Source organism: Bos mutus, chromosome 2 (genome assembly GCF_027580195.1).
Source record: "Bos mutus isolate GX-2022 chromosome 2, NWIPB_WYAK_1.1, whole genome shotgun sequence".
Lineage (NCBI taxonomy): Eukaryota > Metazoa > Chordata > Mammalia > Artiodactyla > Bovidae > Bos > Bos mutus.
This window is the reverse complement of record NC_091618.1, coordinates 99,621,184-99,644,113: the sequence shown is the minus strand read 5'-3', so window position 1 is coordinate 99,644,113 and position 22,930 is coordinate 99,621,184. Positions and strand designations below refer to the sequence as shown.

General features: G+C 43.9%; 1 protein-coding gene across 1 annotated transcript in view; it reads left to right on the top strand.

Annotated features, from left to right (window-relative positions):
- Window positions 1-17,804: 17,804 nt before the first annotated feature.
- Window positions 17,805-22,930, top strand: part of PLA2R1 (phospholipase A2 receptor 1) — a 136,920-nt gene continuing 131,794 nt past the window's right edge. The window contains exon 1 of the mRNA XM_014478670.2: window positions 17,805-18,233. Coding sequence (XP_014334156.2) covers window positions 18,125-18,233 — 109 coding nt within the window. The 5' untranslated portion in view covers window positions 17,805-18,124. The remainder of the gene's footprint in view (window positions 18,234-22,930) is intronic.

The window sequence follows — 22,930 nt, the reverse complement described above, 5'->3', positions numbered from 1 at the left end:
TAAAAACACTGGGCATAATAAAAGATATGAATTTGTCACAGAGGCAAGAAAAATACACAATGCTTTTCTTTCTGAAGCTTTCTTGGTCATGTTCATTGTTTGGCTTATCCAAATCTAGTATTCATTTTAAGAGATAACCAACTTATGCCTTAATAAAATTCCATGATTCATTTAAAAACTTGAACATGATTTCAGTTCCAGATGGACACAGGAAAGGATACACAGTATTTGTCGCAGCTGTGAAACAACTTTCTTGGCACGCAGGGTTACCATTTACTATCCTATACTTAGATGTAGGCAGTAATGGGATGTGAACATTTAATTGTGTTTAACCTCACACACTTAGAGTCCACAGGGAAGAGACCACGATCTGACAGATACTCCTGTCCTCACCCCGGTTCTGTTTGTCACCGCTGCATGTATTCTCACCTATTTCCTGGAGTTATTGTGAGAATTAACTGAAACAATATGTTAAAGTAGTTGACATAGACACTCAATACATGTGCAGTAAATGATAGCTGTATTCAGTCACTGAGTGCCTCCAATAATCACTTTCTGTCAAAAAGAACAGAATAGCCAAGGCTGAAGTCCGGGTATAAGTAGAGAACTGAGGAAGGGAGGAGGCAAAACAGACAGCAAATTTCAAGGAAACAAACATGAAGTACATGAAAAAGAATAACATAGATAAGTCTCTGATACCATGAGCTAGATAATGCAAAGAAAGTATCAAATTGTAAGCGGAGAATGCTGGTTCTAGGTACACGAGGCGGCAGCTTCTTAAGCCAGCCCTTGAAAGAATTCTGTGTAAACTAAAGTCTGACCTGCTAAACCCTGAGGTCTACTGAGGGGGGCCCCTTTGAAAGGACAGGATCACAGGAGCTGCCTTCAAATGCCAAAAGAAAGATGGGCCCTGTTGGTTGGGAAGGCAGAGCATCCAGCTGTGGTGCAGAGGTGAGTGGATGCCGTGGAACGGGTCTCGATCAGGGCTGGGGCAGAAAGCAGAGCCTGGAGCCCAGCAGCAGGAGGGAGTGCAGGGGGTGATGGGAGCCTCAGGGGGCCTGGAGGCACATACTCAGCTCAGAGGGTAGAGCTGGGGCAGTGTTCCAGGCCTGGGTGTGGTACCCTGAAGGCAATTGCCAGAATGAGCCCCACCAAGCTGCCATGGGGTATGCAAGGTGCCCTCCTCCCCTGGGGATCCCCAGATACTAGAAGTGAATACGAGCCTCAGAAGAGGTCCCGTTAATCTTCCAAGCACCATGGTGAAGAATAGCACCAATGAAATTCAGGTCTGAATGTTAAGAAGACTTTACTCATAACCCACTGGGTGCTGACACTTGGAAGATTTGGGACTCAAAGGACTGACATATCTGCTATGAAGGGAGAAAATGAAAAGGAATTTCAAGCAACATTTCTCAGATTAACATTACACACCCTTAGAGGTCATTGCTTAGTTCTAAAAATAATTTCACAGTGATGTATTTCACTTAGTCCTTTCCCTAGCCAGTCCACAAAGAGGGACAGCCCAGAAAACAAATTGCAGGCTTTTCTGAGAAATAAGGAGGCAGTGGGGAAGATGGAGGGGGTTGGGAGAAGAGGAATAACGTAGGTCTCGAGGCCTTGCAGGCAAAATTAAGAATGCTAATGGAAATAACAAGGTCACAACTATTTATGATAAACAATGAACACAAGTGGCAGATTTTCAGATTTTATTTTATTTTTTGAAGAAACTCAAGCTAACAAGCCAGGACCAGTTCAGGTCTGGGTTTAACCTTTCTTGAAAAATAATTGCTCTTACTAATAAATAGGAATTTGCCTGAATAGAAAGCACAAGTCAAAACAAAGAAAGAAAGACGAGGTGAAAAGAGATGCAAATTTTCAATGGCTCACCTAGGTGAGTCACACAACCCCCTCAGGGAGTACAATTACAGGCAGAGGACCAGAGGAAAACCAGAAGGCAGAATATTTCATCAATGGAGGGAGTGGAACTGTATAGAAAGTACAGTCAAGCTACCTGGCTGATTTGGTTTAAGCACAACATCCCTTTATCTAGCAACTGATGTCCTTTAATACAGCAGAGGGCAACTGTGCCATCCCCAGAAGTGGAAGTTAAATTACTCTGGAAGTGAAACTAGCAAAAATCTGCACAAATGGAGATGATTAACCTCCTGTAGAAATCACCCAAAAGACCATATTTGAGTAAGTGACTCAGGAAAATGCAGACATTCACAGATAAAATTAGTAATTGGTTCAAGACAATGACAATACTTTCTATTCTATGGTCTAAGCAATGCCAATGGAAGGCAAATAGTCTTCATGAAGACTAGGAAAGAAAGGTGAAGGGTAGCCCTGGTCAGTGTTTTTCCTGTACTGCCTAAGATGGATGGATGGACCAGAAGCGGTGGGCACAGGCGTGCCCTGGCCTGAAAAGCAGTGACCACAGGAGTGCAGGGGCCACTCATCGGGCTTCTCGGGATGAATGCCTAGTACAGCCCCTTGTCCTTCAAATAGCACTACTGTGAAACTGGATGAAAACCTGATATCCCAATGTCAGAAGCATTCATAAGATAAGACTATGAGTCTGAAGTATTCTTCTTAAATAAAGCACAGACACTGATGTTATTTAAAATTTTTTTATTGGAGTGTAGTTGATTTACAATGTTGTGTTTGCCTCAGGTATATAGCAAAGTGAATCAGTGATACATATGCATATGTTTTCACTCTTTTTTAAAAGATTCTTTTCCCATAAAGGCTATTACAGAGTATTCAGTAGGGTTCCCTGTGCTATACACACACACACACACACACACACACACACACACACACACACACACACACAGAAGTCGCTCAGTCGTGTGCACATTCTTATCAACTATCTGGTCTATATATGGTAGTGTGTATATGTCAACCCCAGTCTCCAAATTCATCTCCGGGTAACCAAAACCCTGTCCTCCACATTTGTGACTCTACTTCTGTTTTGTAAATAAGTTCATCTGTACTCTTAAAAACAGATATTTTAGCCCAGGCACAGTAATATGCTTCTAAGATTTTACATCTAACTTGGATGATCAGATTTGATTGGTTGGTGTTTTCTAAGTTTATTCATTAGTTTTGAAATCTACTCATTTTAGCTAAGTGTGAAATGCATTATATACTAATCACAAGCACACATACACAATCAATACTCCTTGGGAAAAAGCCGAGCAGAGTTATGAGCCAATGAAAAAAAATATTACAGTACAGATTTCTAGACTTCCTTGTGCTAGTCTTTTTTTCCTGTCTCCTCTTTCTCCTCATCTAAAGCCAATTTAGAAAGTGAAGAGGAACTAAAAAGCCTCTTGATGAAAGTGAAAGTGGAGAGTGAAAAAGTTGGCTTAAAGCTCAACATTCAGAAAACTAACATCATGGCATCTGGTCCCATCACTTCATGGGAAATAGATGGGGAAACAGTGGAAACAGTGTCAGACTTTATTTTTGGGTGCTCCAAAATCACTGCAGATGGTGACTGCAGCCATGAAATTAAAAGACGCTTACTCCTTGGAAGGAAAGTTATGACTCACATAGATAGCATATTCAAAAGCAGAGATATTACTTTACCAACAAAGGTTCGTCTAGTCAAGGCTATGGTTTTTCCTGTGGTCATGTATGGATGTGAGAATTGGACTGTGAAGAAAGCTGAGTACTGAAGAATTGATGCTTTTGAACTGTGGTGTTGGAGAAGACTCTTGAGAGTCCCTTGGACTGCAAGGAGATCCAACCAGTCCATCCTAAAGGAGACCAGTCCTGGGTGTTCATTGGAAGGACTGATGCTGAGGCTGAAACTCCAATACTTTGGCCACCTCATGAGAAGAGGACTCCTTGGAAAAGACTCTGATGCTGGGAGGGATTGGGGGGCAGGAGGAGAAGGGGACAACAGAGGATTAGATGGCTGGATGACATCAGCGACTCAATGCACATGAGTTTGAGTTAACTCCAGGAGTTGGTGATGGACAGGGAGGCCTGGTATGCTGCGATTCATGGGGTTGCAAAGAGTCGGACACGACTGAGCAATGAACTGAACTGAAAGCCAATTTGGGGGTCAAATGTAAATGTGAGAAAAAAAAAATCCCTTAAATTTTTTTTTTTTTTTTTTTTACTTTCAAAAAAGCTGGACTAACAGGGAGACACCAGATTTACCTTCCTTCCTGGAAAAAAAAAACAAACAAACTTGATTTTCAAGGCAATGGACACCAGGCATTAAAGGATAGTTATCCCTGAGAGATAGGAAACAAACAAGGTGAGTCATTGTTGAGTTTGCAATCTCTGTATTTGCCTAGCCTCCAGACCAAAGAAAGAGCCTGGGTTAATGACAGAGACATCAGTGGTTTAATTGATGGGAGCAATCTGACATGTCTGAAATGGAGCAACACCCCTACCAAGTGCATCAGAAGGCGGACAAGACAAGGCAGCAGTCTTTGCTACCAGAGGGAGAGGGAAATTGACATCAGGTTGGCTCAGAGAGACCAACAGGGGAACATGCCTCTCACTGAGCGTTTGATAAACCATCATAGTAGAGAGAGCTCTCAGTATGCAGGCAGTTACTGATTAGACTCCAAGATTAAATGGAAAGGGACAGTCAGGTGAGTAGGGTGTAGGTAAGGCAGGGGATGTGTGAAGAGCAAGAGAACAGCCATCTTGGGTGGCCTGAAGTTACAGTCCTGCAGTTGTCCCAACTTACCTAATTGGCATTTGTAGAACACTCTACCCCAAAACAGAAGAAAATGTGATCTTTTTAAGCACATATGAAATATTAAGCAAAATTGGCAGCTACACATATGGACTTAAGAGATTGTCATACTGAGTGAAGTCAGACAGAGAAAGACAAATATCATATCATATCACTTATATGTGGAATCTAAAAAAAAAGGTACAAATGAACCTATTTACAAAATGGAAATAGAGTCATAGATTACAAAACAAACTTATGGTTACCAAGAAAGAAAGGGGGTTGGGAGATTGGGATGGACATATACACACTACTACATAGATAACCGATAAGAACGTACTGTAGAGCACAGGAAACTCTATTCAATATTCTGTAATGACCTACGTGGGAAAAGACCCTATAAATGTAGACATATGTACACGTGTAACTGATTCACTTTGCTGCAGAGTAGAAATGAACATAACATTATAAATTGACTACACTCCATAAAAATTACTTTAAAAGTAAGGGACTTCCCCAGTGGCTCAGCAGGTAAAGAATCCATCTGCAATGCGTGAGACACAGGAGACGCAGGTCTGATTCCTGGGTCAGGAAGATCCCCTGGAGTGTGTGTGCTGTCACTTCAGTTGTGTCTGACTCTTTGCAAACCTGTGGACTGTAGCTCACCAGGCTCCTCTGTCCATGGAATTCTCCAGGCAAGAATACTGGAGTGGGTTGCCATGCCCTCCTCCAGGGGATCTTCCCAACCCAGGGATTGAACCTGCGTCTCTTATGTCTCCTGCATTGGCTTTACCACTAGTGACGCCTTGGAAGCACTGCCCTGGAATAGGAAATGGCAACCAACTCTAGTATTCTTGCCTGGAAAACTGCAAGGACAGAGGACCCTGGGGCGCTACCGGGGTCCCGCAGAGTCAGACAGGACTGATGACTAACCACTCAGCACAGATGCTTACAACTGGTATGATATAAATAAACAAGATACTATGACTTTCAAAAAAAATATTTAGCATAGTAGACCATACTCCTCCAGGCCATAAAATAAATCTCAGTAAATGTAAAAGGGCTTACTTAAGTCATACAAAATGTGTTCTTCGACCAAAGAAATTCATTAGAAATCAATAGCAAAAAGATATCTGGACAATCCTCAAGAATTTGGAAAGTAAGTAACACTACTAAGTAACCCATGGGTCAAAGAAGAACTTGGAATGAAAGTTAGAAAACATTTTGAACTGAATGAAAGTACAATATACCAGAATATATAAGATGCCACCAGAGTAGTAAAGGGAGTATGTAGCAATAAGTACTTATATTAGAAAACAAGAAAGATCTCAACCTCACCCTTCTACTTCAAGAAACTGAAAAAGAAAAAAAAAAAATAAAATCCAAGTAAGCAGAAGAAAAGAAATAATAAAGATCAAACTGAAATAGAAAACAGGAAAGCAATAGAGAAAATCAATGACACCAAAAGTTTTTTTAAGATAAATAAAATGGGAAAAACTTTAGCCAGATTGATGAGGAAAAGGAAAAGAGAAAACACAAGTTACCAATATCAGAAGGGAGAAGGCAATGGCAGCCCACTCCAGTACTCTTGCCTGGAAAATCCCATGGACGGAGGAGCCTCGTAGGCTGCAGTCCATGGATTCGCTAAGAGTCGGACACGACTGAGTGACTTCACTTTCATTTTTCACTTTCATGCATTGGAGAAGGAAATCGCAACCCACTACAGTGTTCTTGCCTGGAAAATCCCACGGATGGAGGAGTCTGGTAGGCTGCAGTCCATGGAGTCACAAAGAGTCGGACACGACTGAGCGACTTCACTTTCATTTTTCACTTTCATGCATTGGAGAAGGAAATGGCAACCTACTCCAGTGTTCTTGCCTGGAGAATCCCAGGGAAGGGGGAGCCTGGTGGGCTGCCGTCTATGGGGTTGCACAGAGTCGGACACGACTGAAGTGACTTAGCAGCAGCAGCAGCAATATCAGAAAAGAGACTGGTGACATCACTTTAGATTCCACAGATATTAAATGAATAAATAAGGAACCATTATAAACGAGGGCTTCAAGGTGGCGCTAGTGGTAAAGAGCCCACCTAAGAGATCTGAGAGACGTGGGATGGATCCCTGGGTCAGGAAGATCCCCTGGAGGAGGGCATGGCAATCCACTCCAGTATTCTTGCCTGGAGGATCCCATGGACAGAGGAACCTGGCAGGCTACAGTCCAAAGGGTCGAAAAGAGTCAGACGTGACTGAAGCAACTTAGAATGCACACATTATGAACAAACTTTATAAATTTGAAAGTTTATATAAAATGGAAGAATTCCTTGAAAGACAAGAACTACCAGAGTTTGTTCAAGAAAAAAAAAAGTAGGTAACCTGACTTTCCTATATCTCCAAAAGAAATTGAAATTACAATTAAAAATCTTCTCACAAAGAAAACACCAGGCCCAGATAGCATTACAGATGAATTCTACCAATTGCTTAAAGAAGAAAAAATACCTACCAATTCTACACAAACTCTTCCAGAAACAGAATACTTACCAACACACATTTTTTGAGGCCAGCATTAATCTGGTACCAAGCCAGACAAAACATTACAAGAAAAGAGAACTAAAGACCAATATCCCTCATGAACACAGATGGAAAAAATTCTAAACATAATGTTAGCAAATTGAATCCAGCAATATTCAAAATTAAATGGGGCTTATTCACATGTAAACAAATGAACTTCTCCGCACAAAAAAATATTAACTCAAAATGGACCAGAGATCTAAAATTAAAGTCTTAAAATATAAAGCATTTAGAAGGAAGTACAGAACATCATTGTGACCTTGGATTAGGCAAAGATATCTAGATTTCAAAGTGTGATCCATAAAAGAATGAATTGATAAAGTGAACTTTACCAAAATCTAAAATTTCTGCTCTTCAAAAGACAATATTAAGAGAATAAAAAAATAAGCTACAGACTGGGAAAAATATTTACAAATTACAGTATACATTGATAAAGAACTTGTATGTACAAATTATAAAAAACTCCCAAACCTCAGTAATAAGAAAACAAAAATGAGCAAAATATTTGAGCAGATACTCCACCAAAGAAGATATATGGATATCAAATAAGTATATGAAAATATTTTCAACATTGGTCATTAGAGAAATGCAAATTTATTTATTTTTAAATGAGGTAGAATTGAAAAATAAAACTGCATCTATTTAAAGTATACAACATACATATACAATGTGGAATGATTACCATGATCTAGTTGATTATCATATCCATCGTCTCCCATAGTTACCATTTTTTTGGTGAGGACACAAGATCTACTCTCAGCAAATTTCAATACATAGCAATACATAAACTTATTAACGACATACAGCACCATGCTGTATGAGAAATGCAAATTTAAACCACAATGAAATACCACTGTACTACTATTAGGAGAGCTAAAATTTTAAAAACTGACCATACTCAATATTGATAAGAATATTAGATTCCAAGGGCTCCCATAACAAAAGTACTACAAAGAAGGTGGTTTAAGAAACGAGATTTATTTTCTCACGTTTTTGAAGGCTAGAAACCCAAAAAAGTGTCAGAAGGTTGGTTCCTTCTAAAGGCTGTGAAAGAAAGATCTGTTCCATGCCCTTTTCATCTGTTCCATGCCCTTTTCCTAGCTTCTGGGGATTTGCTGGCATTCCTCGGCATTCTTAGCTTATACAGGTATCACAGCAATCTCTGCCTTCATCTTCACATGGTGTTTTCCCTGCATGCATGCCTGTCTCAGTGTCCAAATGTCATGATGACCTCATCTTAACTTTATCACGTGTAATGACTTCATTTCCAAATTAGGCCACAAGGACTAAGGGTCAGGACTTTAACATCTTTAGGGAGGATAGAATTCAACCCACCACAGCTAGGATATGGAGGAACTGGAATTTGCATACTACTGGTGGGAGAGTAAAATGGTACAACCACTTTGGAAAACAATTTGGTAGCTTCTGAAAAAATTAAATGCATAACCACTCTCTTATCCAGTTATTCTTCTTATAGTTATTCACTCAAGAAAAATGAAAGGATATGTGTCCACATAAGGATTTATACATGAAAGTTCTTTGCAACTTTATTTATAATAGCACAATACTAGAAACAGCCCAAATATCTATCAGTAGGTAAATGGATAAAGAGATTGTGGTATATCCATACAGTGGAAAAATCACTCAGAAATAAAAATAATTAAAATTTTAATGTATGCAATAACATGGCTGTATTTCCAAATAACAATACGGAATGAAAGAAACCAGAACCCGCCCCCTCAAAAAAAGCATATGCTATATAATTTCATTTACATGAAATTCTGGAAATCTCAAACCAATCTATAGTGACAGAAAGCAGATCAGTAGTTGACTGGGGTGTGGGATAGGGAATAACAGAAGAGGGGGGCTTTCCAAGGAACACAGTGGAATTAGTAAGGAGGATAGATACGTTCACTCTTTTGATTACAGTAACAGTTTCAAGGGTGTATAGATATGTCAAAATTTTTTAAACTGTATATTTTACACCTAGGTAGTTTACTGTTTGTCAATTTCATCTCAATTAAGCTACAACAGCAGGGGGACTTCCCTGGTGGTCCAGGGGCCGAGACACTGTGCTTCCCCCGCAGGGGATGTGGGTTTGACCCCTAGCTGAGGAACTACCACTATCCTGCATGCTCTGAGCCCAAGAAGTAAAACCTTTTTAAATATACAGCAAAGGTCTTCTATAATTTTCTAATCCACTGGATTCACTAGGAATGTATTAAGAATGTTATTTCACCCATCATTCTTAAAGGCTGAGGTTTCTGGCCAACAAATTGCTTTTTCCTAGTAATAAAATGAAAATGAAGCCATTATTCAGGAACAAAACTACATGTTGATTTATAAACATAATACAGGAAAATTAAGTTAAATTGACGAAGTCCTGGTCATCTGACTACCAATATCTTCTCCTTTTACAAAATCCACACTTTCAGTAACACTGTGATTTCTGTTTTAGCTTAGAAAAGTTGTAAAGGTGTGGAAAAACTAAGTAGCCTTCCTTGGAAGATTCTAGAAGACCAAGCAAAATAAAACAGGATTGCCAACTTATTAGTGCTCTATTCACTTAGCTTTGCTCACCTGCTTCTCAGAAAGCTACACTGAACTTTAATACTTAAGCCATTTAACCTGAGAAGGGCAGATGAAGCTCTTTGTCTGCCAGTTTTTTTTCATAGCTCCATGACTGGCTCATGTCTAATCCTCTCTTTTTATCTTCCACCCTGAGCTTTAACATTTTGAATTGTCTTAGAAATGAGACTTGACAAGTCTCCAACCCTCTGGGCACATGTGAGAAGACAAGTATGAACACACCACAGGCTGTCTGTCCCTGATCCATCAGGATCATTTTCCCTCCCACAGAATGGCTTTGGGTCCCAGAGCACGGAGGAGGAGGCCCTGCTAGAGTGTGGCATTTGACTCAACGTTATTTCTCATTCTATAACAACCTGCATGGTAGGTTTTTGTTGTTCTACATACAGAGAGGAAGCTCAGCAAGATTATGTAATTTGACCAAAGTAACACAGCTAAGAATTAAGGGAGAAGGATTTTTTAACCCATCAACTCTACCCTGCTCTCTTTCTCCTCCTCCTCCTTTTACCTAATCCTTCAAGATGCAAACATGCCCACAGAACCTGTTTTGATTTATCAGAATTTCTTTAGGTGAAATCAAAAGGTGCAACCACCCCTCTATTTTGTTATTGTTTGTATTTTAAAAACAGCATGGTGATTAAAAAACAACTGTCTTATATACTTTTCTGAATACTAAATGGAATAGAATATCTAAATTACTAGAAAATGACAAATGTTAAAATAAATATTGATTGTTCCCCAGGGTTCCCATTAAGTTCTGGAAAGTTATAGCCTGCAGGGTAACAACCAAAGATGCAGACCTGGAGAAGGCTCTCTCACAGTGCAAGTTCCTAAATGGGGCCCCTAGAGTCAGGCGATGCCGTTCGCCCATGACAGCCATGCCAGGCTTCCAGGGCTGCTGCCCACACCTGGCTCCTCCCTCCCTGTGTTAACACAGCCAGTGGGAAATTTTACTTCTAAAACCAGCCTCTCTCCCTGAACTAAGAGGTTTCTTGTAGGTTTCCTTTCCATTTCAAGTGCCAGACATTACCTTCTGCCCCTACCTACTCAGAACCCAAGAGGTTCATGGGAGAAACCAGAAATTCTCCACCCCAGCTGCACATTACAATCACTTTAGGAGCTTAAAAAAAAATGTACTTACACCTGGGTCCCACTCCCGATCATCTGAACCAGAATCAATGGGAGTTGGGGCCTCTGCGTTGGTGGTTTTTAAAAGCTATTCTGGGGACTTTGACCATGGTGAGGGCTGAGCACCACTGGACCAGCTAGGTTTCAGACAACACGTGTTGCTGGTGGTCATGCTCCCTGGAGAGGTTCCTGTTTCTTCTTCAGATATGTGCCCCTTTGCCTACTTCGTCTGCACATCCCCTTCGAGGCTACATGTGGAAAACGGAAGGAGAACATGAGTGTGCAGAAATGAGATCACGCGCTGGCAGGGGAGACTTAAGATACCCTATGAAGACCAGTCAGGAGAAGGAAATGGCAACCCACTCCAGTATTCTTGCCTGGAGAATTCCGTGGACAGAGGAGCCTGGTGGGCTGCTGTCCACAGGGTCACACAGAGTTGGACATGAACTGAAGCGACTTAGCATGCGTGCATGCATTGGAGAAGGAAATGGCAAGCCACTCCAGTGTTCTTGCCTGGAGAATCCCAGGGACGGGGGAGCCTGGAGGGCTGCCGTCTATGGGGTCGCACAGAGTCGGACATGACTGAAGCGACGCAGCAGCAGCAGTAGCATGAAGACCAGTCAAGACAGAGGCTCAGCTGAAACTCCCAAGTGAGTGGAAATTTCTGGCTAAATATTGCATACTGGGAGAGCCATCAATTGAATTGAATTAATACAAATCGCTGCCTAGACAAAGGTGAAAAACTAGTTCATTAACTCAGTACTGAAATTGGTCTTTAGCCCAATGAACTTTCAGTTGTTTTCACCCCTTAGTATTCCGGCGACTGTGGGTGTTAGTTAAAATACCACACTGCGGCTTGAGCACAAAATAAAGCAATATTCTGAACACACTCAGGAGTGTTTAATAAATGGCTCGGGGAAAGCTGCTGAAAATACATATTAAATAGGTTAGAAAATTCCTGTCTTACATAAACCAATATTCTCTTTTATCTAAGGTACGATTTCCTCTTAATGAGATAGCTTATTACATGAAGCTAATGGGTAGCTCAGGGCAGGGCTTAACAATACATCATTTAAGCTCTCAGTGTCCTCATCAGCATATGATGACTGTAATGAGACCTACTTCACAGCATAACCAATGTGGGTATTATCTAATAACTGTGGGTATTATCTAATAATCTAAGATGTGGTCACATCTCCTGCGTGCTCACTCCTGGCCAGGTTATGGGTGTTTTCCCTGTGTTCCAACACGGCGTGGACACTTGTAGTGTTCCATTTTACAGAAAGGAAGCTGAGGCTGGGTGAGGTGCCGTGACTTGGCATAGATCATAGAGCAAACTCCCACCCAGGCTGCCTTACCTCTTCACCACCACGGTGTTGATACAGCCAGCACTCCAGGAATGGCAGCTTCTGAGAAGAAACCAGGACCATTATATGGCTTTTCTCTCCACCCAGCAAGAAACCAAATCACCCCTCATTCTTTGTTTGCCCCCCAAATATTTTCTTTATTTAAGTAGTAACAGTAATAAAACTACCTTGGCCGAGTGTTTACTCTGTGTCAGTCACTATTCTAAGCACCTTTCAGGTATAAACTCTTTAAATCTTAACAACAGGCCAGTGAAACGGCACTATTATTATTATTGCAATTCTGCAGATGAAACAACTAAGGCTGTGGAGGTAAAGCAGCCCGCTGCAGCCACAGAGCTAGTGAATGACGAACCCAGGGTCTGGACCTGGCAGTCTGGCCCCAGGGCCTCCTCTGGTTGCCTCCACTTGGCGACCTGTGAGAATGCAGTTGAGTCCTGTGAGATTCCATCACCATCAATCATCAACTTCTTTCTTGTCTTCAATTTGCTGTCATCTGACTGGGTGACATCAATCTGGATGCAGCCCAGTGTCCACCTTCTCCCTGCATGTACCTGGGCTTTACGTATCATTAAGAAAAGACCGTCTACTATGAAATCGTGGTCCCTGACCACATCTGAGCCCTTGGTGATGCCCAGATGTCTGGCCACATTTCCCCAATAGCTCTGAGGACATCAGAGCCAGTTTCATCTCCTCTCCTCAACTCCTTTCTAGTCCAGACAAGAGCCATCTCTTTATTTAAGATCCTGCTGCAGCCTCCTAACCCTTGGGTATTGCTTACCTCCAATCTGTTCTGCAAAATATAGTAGGAAAGTTCTTTTTAAAACATAGCACATAAGTCTGGTCACAGTGAAACCTTTTAATGGCTTCCCCTTGGCTTTAGCACAAAGATTTTTAACATGATTTTGGACCTAGCTTAAGCCTTTCCTATTCAGGCTTATGTTCCCAAAGCCTCCCACCTCAATTTCTAGTCTTCCTGCTCAAAGAACTTCTCAAGCATCTGCTGTCCACCCTTGCCTCTATTCCCTCTGTCTGGCACATTTTTCCACTCCCTGTTAGCTCAGTTAAGTCTGTCCTATCCCATCAGCCCTGCATTCCCATTCATACTTCCAAGCAACAACTCACTTGCTTTTTGTACCACAGCTTCTTACATTTTCTAGAATTTTATAGAAATTGTATCACAACATATATATTCTTTTTTGTCTAGATTCTTTCACTCAGCATAATTGCTTCAAGATGCAACCATGCTGTTCCATGCATCAGTCATTCATTTCTTTTAATTGCTGAGTAGTATTCCATTGCATGCTGCTGCTGCTAAGTCACTTCAGTCATGTCCGACTCTGTGCGACCCCATAGACGGCAGCCCACCAGGCTCCCCCGTCCCTGGGATTCTCCAGGCAAGAACACTGGAGTGGGTTGCCATTTCCTTCTCCAAGGCATGAAAGTGAAAAGTGAAAGTGAAGTCGCTCAGTTGTGTCCAAATCTTAGCGACCCCATGGACTGCAGCCCACCAGGCTCCTCTGCCCATGGGATTTTCCAGGCAAGAGGACTGGAGTGGGTGCCATCGCCTTCTCCGTTCCATTACATAGGTAGACCTAAATCTATTTATCTATTCATTCCTTGATGGGTATCTGAGTTGTTTCCAGTTTGGAGCTATAACAATAAAGCTGCTATGAACATTCATGAACAAACCTTATATGGACATTCTTGGGTAGATACTTAAGAGTGGAATGTCTGGATCATATGGTTGTTAGACTAGATTGAAAAGTGTCCCCCTTAAATCACATCCACATGGAACCTCAGAATAAGACTTTATTTGGAAATAGGTGATTATTAAAATCAGGTCATACTGGATCACAGTGGTTCCTAAATGCAATACTGATGTTTTTATAAGAGAGATATAAAGGGAAGAAATCCATGTGATAATGTGGGTAGAGACTGCAAGGATATAATGAATTTTCTTCACCATTTTCACTCAACATAGTTCAGGTTTCTAATTGTTTTCCCAGTTTCAAATGACTCCAAACATTATATCCCTTTCTACCTCCTTCCCTCCTTCATTCATTCATTCAGCAGGGACATCCTGAGCATTTACTAAGTGTCAGAACAGTGCCACCCTGGAGAGTCCAAGAGAAGAAAAAGGTAGTGGGCTCTTCAAGAAATTTACATCAGATGAAAAGTATAAATAAAGGAATAATTCTAATCCAAAGTTATGAACTGAGAGATGGAAGATGTGCCAGGCATGCAGGGGCAGGTGTTCCAGGTGTGTGGGGCGCAGGGGTGAAGAGGAGACATCAGTTCAGCAGAATAGAGCTCTTCAGGGTTCCCTCCTGAGCTTCCCTTTGCTCTTCTTTTTGCAGCCCCACTCCCTCCTCCCATTTCCAAAGCTCCCATAAAAGGACACTGAAAATATGCCAGACTCTGTGCCAAGCACTATTTCATTTAATACAGCAGCACTTTGAAGCAAATAGTACCACCCACCTGCATTTTATACAGAAGGAACTTCTAGAGACTTCCCTGGTGGTCTAGTGGCTAAGACTCCATGCTCCCAATGCAGGGAGCCCGGGTTCCATCCCTGGTCAGAGAACTAGAACCCTTATACCGTAACTAAGACCTGGTATAGCCAAATAAATAAATTTAGAAAAGGAGGTGGAGTGAGGAAACTGGGGCTAAGGAGACTAACCAGCAGATAAGCGACAAAGCACCTACTCTAACCATCACACTAGCCTGCCTCACGAATCTGAAACACAGGCAAGACCGTGAGATGGGGAAGGATCATTTTCTCAAAGGCTTAAAAGCTCTTTGCCACATTTCCCACCTCAAAGACACATGCAATACTTTCAGGAAGAGATGAAAACTAGCTCTTTAGGAGTCTTCTAATCATTGAATAGGAAATTTGGTGTCAGGAGGCCAGGAAGCTGTTATCACCATTCTTCGTTACACTAATTGCTTTGAAGATGAAATATGGCTTGTTTCCCTCTTTATCCTGCTCATATTCATAGCTCTGCTCCTTTGGAATATTATCTGCTGTGGGTCAGGGAAGGTTTTTTCCCCTCATTACATAGAGGATAAAACTGAAGCCAGAGCAGGTGTATATATCACCCAGATCCCACAGCCAGTGGGAGGTAGCCGAGTGTCCCAGTGACTGACCTTGCTTTTCAGGTTGCCCCAGTAGCTGCCCTTTGCTCCAGCAGGTCTGCCCACTCACTCTCTCCCATACAAGCAGTTCTCAGGCCAACTTTTGTATTTTTTGGCACAGCTTCTTCCCATCCTAAAACAGCCTCTTCCTCCCAAATATTCTTCACTCCATCACAGCACATCTAACCCTGAACAGTCACTCTAGCATGGCCTCTCCCACTTTTACTCCCACTGTACTGCACCTCACCAAGGATTAACATCAGGATTGCACTTTCCTAGTTAATTGTGCCACTTGGATAACACTCAGCTATCGCAATAGATGCCAGCCCGCTCAGGGCTGAATCATCTACTTTGGGGTTTTCCCATAGTATGCAATGTAGTTCTGAGGCCACAAAAGAGACTGATAAATACATCATGACTGAGGTCTATATACTCCTATATGCTGAAAACATCCCTTTTCTACATGTTTCAGGCAGGGATGCTGACTTCTCCATAAAAGAATATTTATTGACTCGGTTAGTGGAAATGTCCACATTTTCTCAGCCTCACCTGTTTTTTTTTTTTTCACTCCAGCAACAGCCAGCCCTACACAGCTTCCCTCTGGGGCAGGGTGTCAGCAGCTCACCACTGCCCATGCCATGCACCTGTTGCTGCCTGCCCCAGGGCTATCCCTGCTTCCCTATTTCACTCTGATCTCCAATTCCACTCCCTGCCAGGGATCTCATCCCAGGCTCTGCTTCCAGGGGATCTGGGCTAAGACAGTATGAATCCACTTGGGCTGACTCAATAAAATATCAGAAGCTGGGCGGTTTAAACAATGGAAACATATTTCTCAGTTTTGGAGGCTGGAAAGTCCAAAATCAAGTTCCTGAAGATTTGGGGGTTTGATGAGTTCTCTGCCTGTTTCGTAGATGGCTACCTTCTGGCTGTGTATCCTCACATGGCCTCTCCTTGGTGCCTGGGTGGAAAGATCTCTCTCTTCCTCTCCTTATAAGGTTGACCTTATCTAGGACCCCAGCTCTTAGACTTCATTTAAACTTAATTAACTCCTAAAATCCCCATATCCAAATACAACTTGGAGGTGGGGAACAGTTAGGACTTTAACAAATGGGGTACTGGGGACACAATTCAGTCTACAGCCGACAGTATCATTTAAAACTATTGGTTTGAGGGAGCTTCCCTGGCAGTTCAGTAGTTAGGACTCCAGGCTGCCAATGCAGGGGGCATGGGTTCAATCCCTGGTGGAGGAACAAGGATCCCACATGGGGGTAGCCCCCAACACACACACCCTGCCAAAAAATAATTGGTTTGGATCAATAGGCAGCTAAGGAAAGCAAGGTTCTCCAAGATTGCACCACCTTCCTTTTTATTTTTTAAAGCTCCATTTTGCTCTCTTCCCTCCTTTATGTTTTAATGACTAGCATCATAAACAATGTTTTATTTAAGGACTATTTAGGAAAGATACTATACTAGCCTGTTCTCATGAATATTAAACATTTCTAGTAGGCTTCCCTGCTAGTAGGCAGATGGTAAAGAATTTGTCAATCTGCCTGTAATGCCAGCGATCCGGGTTCAATCCCTGGGTGAGGAAGATCCCCTGGAGAAAGAAATGGCAACCCACTCCAATATTCTTGCCTGGAGAATTCCATGGACAGATGAGCCTGGCGGGCTATAGTCCATGGGGCCCGCAAAGAGTCGGACACAACTGAGCAACACACACACACACACACACACACACACACTTCTGCTAGTTACCCGAAAGACTACATTCTAGTCACAGTTTTCCTAGTTTAGGGAGGAACTTTTGCCAACTTAAAGTGTAACCTCTTAGAGAAAATCACTTTGCTTTTCTGGACCGGTTTTTTAGGTATAAAGTGGGACAACAAGGTAACAGCTGTGACACGGGATAACCCGGCTATTCTGCTGGGTTAGGAGAATCTGAGATGGAAGGGGGAGGTACTCTGTAAAGGGGAAAGGAGCTCAGCAAGGGAAGAAGCTTCAGGGTTCTCTGGAGTGAGTAGGGCGGGGACCCTGGCGCACCCCCAGGGACCTCTGGGCTCCACATTCCAGGGGAGAGGGAGTCCAGAGCGTTCCTAATGCGCCTGGGTCCTCGGAGCAGCTCGGTTTCCTCTAAGCTGCCTGCCGCCAAACCCGCAGTGTTTACCAGAACCCGGGTGGTGTATAAACCCAAATGTCAGACTTCCTGTCCCAGAGATTTTCAACTCGCTCACCCCCAGCTCCTATTCGGCCTCCCCCAGGAAGGAGAGGGAAGGCTGGAAGCAGGAGGAGCTAGCCCGGGGCAGCCTCCCCCCTCCCTCTCCACCCTAAAGGCAGGAATTTCTGGGACGGGCAGATTGTCCACCCCTCTTCCTCCTCCTGCTCCAAGCCGCAAAGGGAGAACCTCCGCGACTTTTCCGTCTTCCAGCCAGAGAGTCCCCCCACCGTGGCGACAGGGGTGACTGACGAAGTGGGTCTCGGGGACGCAGGGGTGGCGAGGCCCCGGGGAGGGTTGGAGCGCGGAGGAGGCTGCGGTCCTGCCCTCCGCCACCCCACCCACCGCAGGGCTGGGCGCTGGGGCTGCGGCGCTGGCCCCCCGCGGGCGCTACACCCGGGGACCGGCGGGCCAAGTGGTTAGCGATGCCGCTGCTGTCGCTGTCGTTGCTCCTGCTGCTGCTGCAGGTACCGGCGGGCTCCGCCGAGACCGCGGCGTGGGCAGTCACCCCCGAGCGGCTCCGCGAGTGGCAAGGTGAGTGTCCCCCGGGGCCAGAGAGACCAGCGGGCACGTCGGGGGCGGAGGTGATCCAGAGGAGGAAGGGGCGAAGCAGCCGGGATTAGACCGTGGTCCGTGTGGGGAGCGCAGCGAGGGGTTGGTACCTGGGCTCGCAGGCCGTTTGACTCAACTGTGGCCGGGGACGCGCTGAGCATAGGAGGGTAGATATTTCAAAACGTAAACTTTTCGAGAGCGGTGTATTTGGGACGACCATCTCTGGGGAAAATGATGACAAAAAGATGTCCCATCTTGTTCTCCCCTAAAGCAAGCGCTGTTGGTGCACGCTGCCACCCGTGGAGTGTCCCCAAGCCGGGCTTCTCCGTTCTGCGCCGTCGAAAAAGAAAAACAATCTTTATTAAAGCCTCTCCGGCCAGATGGGGAAGAGGAGCCTCTGTGGCCCGAATGAACTTATGAGCTGGAGCAAAATCAGCTCTCTGCTCTTCAGTTTCTTAACACTTTAAAATATAGGGGCTGTGACATCCGTAGGACTACTGATCACAAAATGTGACCCCTTGCAAGGCACACAGCATGCCAGTGAGTGGGGAATTTGGGGGGGGGGCGGTTACCGCCACAGTGTACACGTGTACTCACAGCTCATCAATTATTTATTGAGCACCTACTATACATAAGATTCATAAAGGGACAGGTACAGAGATAGAAGGGCTTCCCAGGTGGCGCTAGTGGTAAAGAACCAGCCTGCCAGTGCAGGAGACACAAGAGGCTGGTTTGAATCCCTGGGTCAGGAAAATCCCCTGGAGAAGGACATGACAACCCACTCCAGTATTCTTGCCTGGAGAATCCCTATGGGCAGAGGAGCCTGGAGGTCTACAGTCCGTGGGGTGGCAAAGAGTTGGACAGGACTGAAGCCACTGAGCACACACACAAACAGAGACAGAAAGAGAGATTGCCTGCATTCATGAATAACTATATGGGGCGCCTCAGAGGCAAGCAGCCAGCATCCAAAGCGCAAGCCCAGGCGTGAGGGGAGGAAGGTGATAGGGGGAAAACTAAGTAAACCAGGAGGAGCCTCCAGGCAGCCTCCATCCTCTCAGCCTTTGGGGAGAAGCTTGAACAGAAGGGGTAAAACAAGGTGTCACCAGTGTCTGTTTCCCTTCTCTACATATTCTGTGTCTGGACTGTATCCTCCTGCATTCCTAGGAGGCTTTCCCAAGGACTGATTGAGCAATTCTTATCCTAAGGCGGCCAAAGGTCACAGACCTCTTATTTCTTCAGTGAAATGTTCAGTGAAAATGTTCCTGCAGATGGGCATGTGATCTGGTGGGTGACCCATCTCCACTAGCAGTGACTGTGCCGAGCTTATTCCTTTACATTTTAAAATGTGGATCTTGCCTGAGCACTCATGTCTAAGTAGAACAGGGCAGCAGCCCAGAGGAGAAGTTGGAACGTAACCACACAGAGAGAATGCGTTGGTGATCCCTTGAGCCAGGGTTAGCACAGATGGGCTAATCCCTTCTATATGTAGCAGATCCAAATCCCAGCTGAGATTGTTTCTAATCAGTGCCTTCTTTTTAATAGTCAAGGACACTATGAAGTTAGAATCGTCCACTACCTCTTGTACACTCATAGTCTTCACATATGAAAATGGTGCTACTGATTTCCAAAAGCACAGGGACTGTGTGGCACTGAATGCTCCAATCATCACCCAGGCTCCCCTTCTTGACTTTAAGCACTCATATCAGTGGAATTTCAAGTATAATCTAGATGGGTTTAAATCAAGTTTTTCCTGTTTGTCCAAAGATGGAGAAACAAAATCTTCACGTTGGAAGGGACCTGAGACATTGTCTACTTCAGCCATCTGTTTTTCAGACATAGAAGCTGAAATATGGCTGCTTTTTTTTTAGGTTTTGGGTGCTGAGGTTTACCACGGTGTTCACTGAGGTATACTGACTTACTTCTGGCCATGATTGACATCCCCAGAGCAACCAGGAGAAAATATGCACCTGTGTCAGTTTCATATCCACTAATAAGGAATATGTAATAATACAAAGTGGGGCTTCCCAGGTGGTACTAGTGGTAAAGAAACCACCTGCCAATGCAGGTTAGACCTAAGAGATCCAGGTTCAATTCCTAGGTCGGGAAGGTCCCTCGGAGGAGTGCACGGCAACCCACTGCAGTACTCTTGCCTGGAGAATCCCACAGACAGAGAAGCCTGGCAGGCTGCAGTCCACAGTGTCGCACAGAGTTAGACACAACTGAAGTGACTTAGCATGCACAATAATACAAGGCAGGTTATACATGTTCTATTTTTAATCTGAAAATTTATTTGATATGTATTACTGATTGATTTCTTATTTATTGTAAGCATCCCAGCCTTGAGAGACAGATGATGGATGGTATTCTGGTGACTTTTCAGTCATTTATCAATGCATGCGTGTATGCTCAGATGCTCAGTCATGTCCAAGTCTTTGCAACTCTGTAGTATATAGCCCCCCCCGCCCCCAGGCTCCCTGTCTATGGGATTTCCCAGGCAGACTGAGTGGGTTGTCATTTCCTACTCCAGGGGATCTTCCCAACTCAGGGATCAAACCCACATCTCCTGTGTCTCCTGCATTGGCAGGCAGATTCTTTACCACTGAGCCACCTGGGAAGCCCCATTTATCAATGAATTTGTATTAAAAAATTAGTAGATACAGTGTCATATAGTAGTTAAGTTAATGCACCCTGGAACCAGACTGTTTTCCTGAAGGAGAAGTAGGCAGTTGCCCCATGGAAGCAAGAACATTTGGGGAAAACACAGAATGTGTGCAAAGGCAGAGTCACGTATTGGGCAGCAGAGTTCAGTGGGCTGAGAGTTCTGATCTGGGCTCTTTAGGATGGGGGAAAGAGAGCCACTGAAGGTCACAGGCAAATGGGGGCCTGGAGGTAAGGGTATCGGGATCTCAAGGGGCCCCGTGGACAGGTCTTTCTGTGCCACCAGGCCTCCTGAAAACAGAGAACTGGCCACTGAGATGAGGCAACTTCTCTGTTTCTCAGGGGCTGGTGGGTGGTCCTTGTTTGGCTCTTTCTATGGACCGGTTTCTTCTGCTTCTACTTGTAGGATCTTTCATAGATAGCTCCCACAGCATCCTCAGAAGAGTCTCTTAATTTCCTAAGGGAGGAATCTGGCCACACTGGTCGCAGCAGACTGGCTGGTCCCTGTGCTCTACCCATGAATCAGAGGCCCTCCCATGGCTAGGAGGCCAAGGTAGGGGTGGGAGGTACGCACAGGGATGCGGTCTCATTGGGGGCTGTGGATGGAGTAGATCCCGGAATAGAGTCATGGCAGGACATATGACTCTTTAGAAGCATCTGAAAGATGAGGAAATGAGTTTGTTCACAGGCACTCTGCTCAAGGGAAAACAAAAACTCTGGTTGAGTAAATTGGGTACTGCTAAGAAGGGTCTTGTGAGTTTGGAAAAGGGGAACCAGAACCAGATCACACTTCGAAGTTTAGGACTGCCATAGTCAGTTTGGGATTTGAAGAGAGGAATTCTGAAGGGCAGCCAAGAAACCAACTAGAAGATTCAAGCAATTGCCCATAACGGAAGAGGCTGATGACCTGAGCTAAGTCAGTTCTAATAGGAATATTAAGGAGCAGAAAATGTAGATTCAAGAAATAGGAGTTAAAAAAAAAAAAAAAATAACAGTGAAAGATGAGAGAAATGGCAGAATAGGAAGGGTAGTGATCATACAAGGAAATGATAAATTTTGGAGGTAGATCTGTTCTCAGCAGAGACCAGGTCCAAGATATGGTTGCAGGAGTGGTCACTAAAGTGAGAACAGGTGAACGAAGGTTCTCAGGGCAGAGGAGATCAAGGAACTGGGAATCCTGAGCAGGGCAGACATATGTTGATACACCTGCAACTTTTTATCATTAAAAAACACCCTCACCTAATATGCTGCTCTGCCACTTGCCTCCTCTGTTTCATTCCATGTTGTTTTGCAATGCTGGTCAGGACACACTTAATTTATTTTGTCACGTTAATGGGCCACAACTTGAGTTAGAGGAAACACTGGGCCAGAGTGTTAGGTCATCTGTATGGAGGGTAAAGGCCTTGAGGTGGGGAGGCTGATGGAGTACTGCCGGAGTCACATAGCGAGGAAGAAGTCCCAGGTGATGCACCCCAAGATCAAGGAATGAAGAGAGGGTGCCACATAGAAGAGGGTTTTGAAAGAGGGTGATAGGAACCACCACCTGGAGGCAGCAGTGGGGAGAAGTCATGACCTTGAGATTTTCCCCTTAGCTTTCATTTCTCATACAAAGGTCAAAATGTCCCTCACGCTAATCAGGTAGGTTCTATTAATACACACTCTTCTTTTACAGAAGAAGAAGGGTTAAATAACTTGCACTTACAGGAACTTGTAGAGATTCAAACCAGTCCCTTAAGCACTAAATGCAAAAGACCCCTGGAGAGTTTTGCAACCTGATAAAACAGCCCATTCTGTATCCTGTTGTTTGCTGGGAGATGCAACTTGATTTTGTGACTGGAGGACCAGGAGGCCAGCCTCTTGCTCTCTTCAACTTCCCCTTTTCTAACCTGTATGAACACATGTAGGAGTGAATATTTTCACAAAGCAGAAATGTGCAAAGCCATTGATTTTTACTTTTTTTTTCTCTAGGCAATTTTTATAGCCCTGAGTAATGAGCCATTCTGCTAATCTGGAGATCTGGA